The 4,398-nt window shown below is 48.0% G+C and overlaps 1 protein-coding gene across 1 annotated transcript in view; it reads right to left on the bottom strand.

Moving 5' to 3' along the window:
• Positions 1 to 1,601, bottom strand: part of LOC139547264 (involucrin-like) — a 2,485-nt gene extending 884 nt beyond the window's left edge. Inside the window, exons 1-3 of the mRNA XM_071356324.1 lie at positions 1,548 to 1,601; positions 1,001 to 1,402; positions 1 to 712 (exon numbers count right to left, since the gene is read on the bottom strand). The exon at positions 1 to 712 is cut by the window's left edge and continues 884 nt beyond it. Of these exons, the coding sequence (XP_071212425.1) occupies positions 1 to 712; positions 1,001 to 1,402; positions 1,548 to 1,601 (1,168 nt within the window). The remainder of the gene's footprint in view (positions 713 to 1,000; positions 1,403 to 1,547) is intronic.
• Between the last annotated feature and the right edge of the window lie 2,797 nt (positions 1,602 to 4,398).

Genomic DNA, 4,398 nt, shown 5'->3' on the forward strand with positions numbered 1-4,398 from the left:
CGTTCAACACAGCACCATCACCCTCCTCCACGTTCAACACAGCACCATCACCCTCCTCCACGTTCAACACAGCACCATCACCCTCCTCCATGTTCAACACAGCACCATCACCCTCCTCCACGTTCAACACAGCACCATCACCATCCTCCACGTTCAACACAGCACCATCACCCTCCTCCACGTTCAACACAGCACCATCACCATCCTCCACGTTCAACACAGCACCATCACCCTCCTCCACGTTCAACACAGCACCATCACCATCCTCCACGTTCAACACAGCACCATCACCCTCCTCCACGTTCAACACAGCACCATCACCATCCTCCACGTTCAACACAGCACCATCACCCTCCTCCACGTTCAACACAGCACCATCACCCTCCTCCACGTTCAACACAGCACCATCACCATCCTCCACGTTCAACACAGCACCATCACCCTCCTCCACGTTCAACACAGCACCATCACCCTCCTCCACGTTCAACACAGCACCATCACCCTCCTCCACGTTCAACACAGCACCATCACCCTCCTCCACGTTCAACACAGCACCATCACCCTCCTCCACGTTCAACACAGCACCATCACCCTCCTCCACGTACAACACAGCACCATCACCCTCCTCCACGTTCAACACAGCACCATCACCCTCCTCCACGTTCAACACAGCACCATCACCCTCCTCCATGTTCAACACAGCACCATCACCCTGCTCCACGTACAACACAGCACCATCACCCTCCTCCATGTTCAACACAGCACCATCACCCTCCTCCACGTTCAACACAGCACCATCACCCTCCTCCACGTACAACACAGCACCATCACCCTCCTCCATGTTCAACACAGCACCATCACCCTCCTCCATGTTCAACACAGCACCATCACCCTCCTCCACGTTCAACACAGCACCATCACCCTCCTCCACGTTCAACACAGCACCATCACCCTCCTCCACGTTCAACACAGCACCATCACCCTCCTCCATGTTCAACACAGCACCATCACCCTCCTCCATGTTCAACACAGCACCATCACCCTCCTCCACGTACAACACAGCACCATCACCCTCCTCCACGTTCAACACAGCACCATCACCCTCCTCCACGTTCAACACAGCACCATCACCCTCCTCCACGTTCAACACAGCACCATCACCCTCCTCCATGTTCAACACAGCACCATCACCCTCCTCCACGTTCAACACAGCACCATCACCCTCCTCCACGTTCAACACAGCACCATCACCCTCCTCCATGTTCAACACAGCACCATCACCCTCCTCCATGTTCAACACAGCACCATCACCCTCCTCCACGTTCAACACAGCACCATCACCCTGCTCCACGTACAGCACAGCACCAACACCCTGCTCCACGTACAGCACAGCACCAACACCCTGCTCCACGTACAACACAGCACCAACAGCTACTGTTTGTCCAGAGGTGGGGAACAGACGTCCCTTACCCCCATATTGACCCCCAGCCACCTTATGACCTCATTGACCTCTGCAGTTCCATGGAATAAGCACACGTAACTCTGACTGTCATTGACATCGATGTAAGCTCATCCTTGCGTATCTCAAGGTCCATGTGCATTGGGGCCGGTACTCATCCACAAGCTTCTAACGACCTCATGAAGTTAGTAACATAAATTAGGCAATCACACTAGAACATAAAAACTATTTTTTTTTTTTTTTTTTTGATACAGCCAGATCCAAAAGATATTTAGCCTATAAACAGATAAACATCCTGGAGGCAGATTGTCTGTTGCACCAGATGATCAGCATAAGGAGACAGACGGACCATGTTATTGAGACGTAGTCTATTAGCTGGCATAATGCCTGGGCTGGCTATACTGTACACACAGCAACAGCAGAGCTACCTCGTCCTAAGGAGAGTGATGCACAAGTACAGGACATTTCACAGCAGGAGGTTTCCCATCATTATCACCACCTAGTGTAAGGTAAAGTACCACCACCACCTAGTGTAAGGTAAAGTACCATCACCACCACCTAGTGTAAGGTAAAGTACCATCACCACCACCTAGTGTAAGGTAAAGTACCATCACCACCACCTAGTGTAAGGTAAAGTACCATCACCACCACCTAGTGTAAGGTAAAGTACCATCACCACCACCTAGTGTAAGGTAAAGTACCATCACCACCACCTAGTGTAAGGTAAAGTACCATCACCACCTAGTGTAAGGTAAAGTACCATCACCACCACCTAGTGTAAGGTAAAGTACCATCACCACCACCTAGTGTAAGGTAAAGTACCATCACCACCACCTAGTGTAAGGTAAAGTACCACCACCATCACCTAGTGTAAGGTAAAGTACCATCACCACCTAGTGTAAGGTAAAGTACCATCACCATCACCTAGTGTAAGGTAAAGTACCATCATCACCACCTAGTGTAAGGTAAAGTACCATCACCACCACCTAGTGTAAGGTAAAGTACCATCACCACCACCTAGTGTAAGGTAAAGTACCATCACCACCACCTAGTGTAAGGTAAAGTACCATCACCACCACCTAGTGTAAGGTAAAGTACCATCACCACCACCTAGTGTAAGGTAAAGTACCATCACCACCACCTAGTGTAAGGTAAAGTACCATCACCACCACCTAGTGTAAGGTAAAGTACCATCACCACCACCTAGTGTAAGGTAAAGTACCATCACCACCACCTAGTGTAAGGTAAAGTACCATCACCACCACCTTGTGTAAGGTAAAGTACCATCACCACCACCTAGTGTAAGGTAAAGTACCATCACCATCACCTAGTGTAAGGTAAAGTACCATCACCACCACCTAGTGTAAGGTAAAGTACCATCACCATCACCTAGTGTAAGGTAAAGTACCACCACCATCACCTAGTGTAAGGTAAAGTACCACCATCACCACCACCTAGTGTAAGGTAAAGTACCACCACCATCACCTAGTGTAAGGTAAAGTACCACCATCACCACCACCTAGTGTAAGGTAAAGTACCATCACCACCACCTAGTGTAAGGTAAAGTACCATCACCACCACCTAGTGTAGGGTAAAGTACCATCACCATCACCTAGTGTAAGGTAAAGTACCATCACCACCACCTAGTGTAAGGTAAAGTACCATCACCACCACCTAGTGTAAGGTAAAGTACCATCACCACCCTCTAGTGTAAGGTAAAGTACCATCACCACCACCTAGTGTAAGGTAAAGTACCATCACCACCACCTAGTGTAAGGTAAAGTACCATCACCATCACCTAGTGTAAGGTAAAGTACCATCATCACCACCTAGTGTAAGGTAAAGTACCATCACCATCACCTAGTGTAAGGTAAAGTACCATCACCACCACCTAGTGTAAGGTAAAGTACCATCACCATCACCTAGTGTAAGGTAAAGTACCATCACCACCACCTAGTGTAAGGTAAAGTACCATCATCACCACCTAGTGTAAGGTAAAGTACCATCACCATCACCTAGTGTAAGGTAAAGTACCATCATCACCACCTAGTGTAAGGTAAAGTACCACCACCACCACCTAGTGTAAGGTAAAGTACCATCATCACCACCTAGTGTAAGGTAAAGTACCATCATCACCACCTAGTGTAAGGTAAAGTACCACCACCACCACCTAGTGTAAGGTAAAGTACCATCACCTAGTGTAAGGTAAAGTACCATCACCACCACCTAGTGTAAGGTAAAGTACCATCACCACCACCTAGTGTAAGGTAAAGTACCATCACCATCACCTAGTGTAAGGTAAAGTACCATCATCACCACCTAGTGTAAGGTAAAGTACCACCACCACCACCTAGTGTAAGGTAAAGTACCATCACCATCACCTAGTGTAAGGTAAAGTACCATCACCACCACCTAGTGTAAGGTAAAGTACCATCACCACCACCTAGTGTAAGGTAAAGTACCATCACCACCACCTAGTGTAAGGTAAAGTACCATCACCATCACCTAGTGTAAGGTAAAGTACCATCACCACCACCTAGTGTAAGGTAAAGTACCATCACCATCACCTAGTGTAAGGTAAAGTACCATCACCACCACCTAGTGTAAGGTAAAGTACCATCATCACCACCTAGTGTAAGGTAAAGTACCATCACCATCACCTAGTGTAAGGTAAAGTACCATCACCATCACCTAGTGTAAGGTAAAGTACCATCACCACCTAGTGTAAGGTAAAGTACCACCACCACCACCTAGTGTAAGGTAAAGTACCATCACCATCACCTAGTGTAAGGTAAAGTACCATCACCACCTAGTGTAAGGTAAAGTACCACCACCACCACCTAGTGTAAGGTAAAGTACCATCACCATCACCTAGTGTAAGGTAAAGTACCATCATCACCACCTAGTGTAAGGTAAAGTACCATCATCACCACCTAGTG

Source organism: Salvelinus alpinus, chromosome 20 (assembly GCF_045679555.1).
Source record: "Salvelinus alpinus chromosome 20, SLU_Salpinus.1, whole genome shotgun sequence".
NCBI lineage: Eukaryota > Metazoa > Chordata > Actinopteri > Salmoniformes > Salmonidae > Salvelinus > Salvelinus alpinus.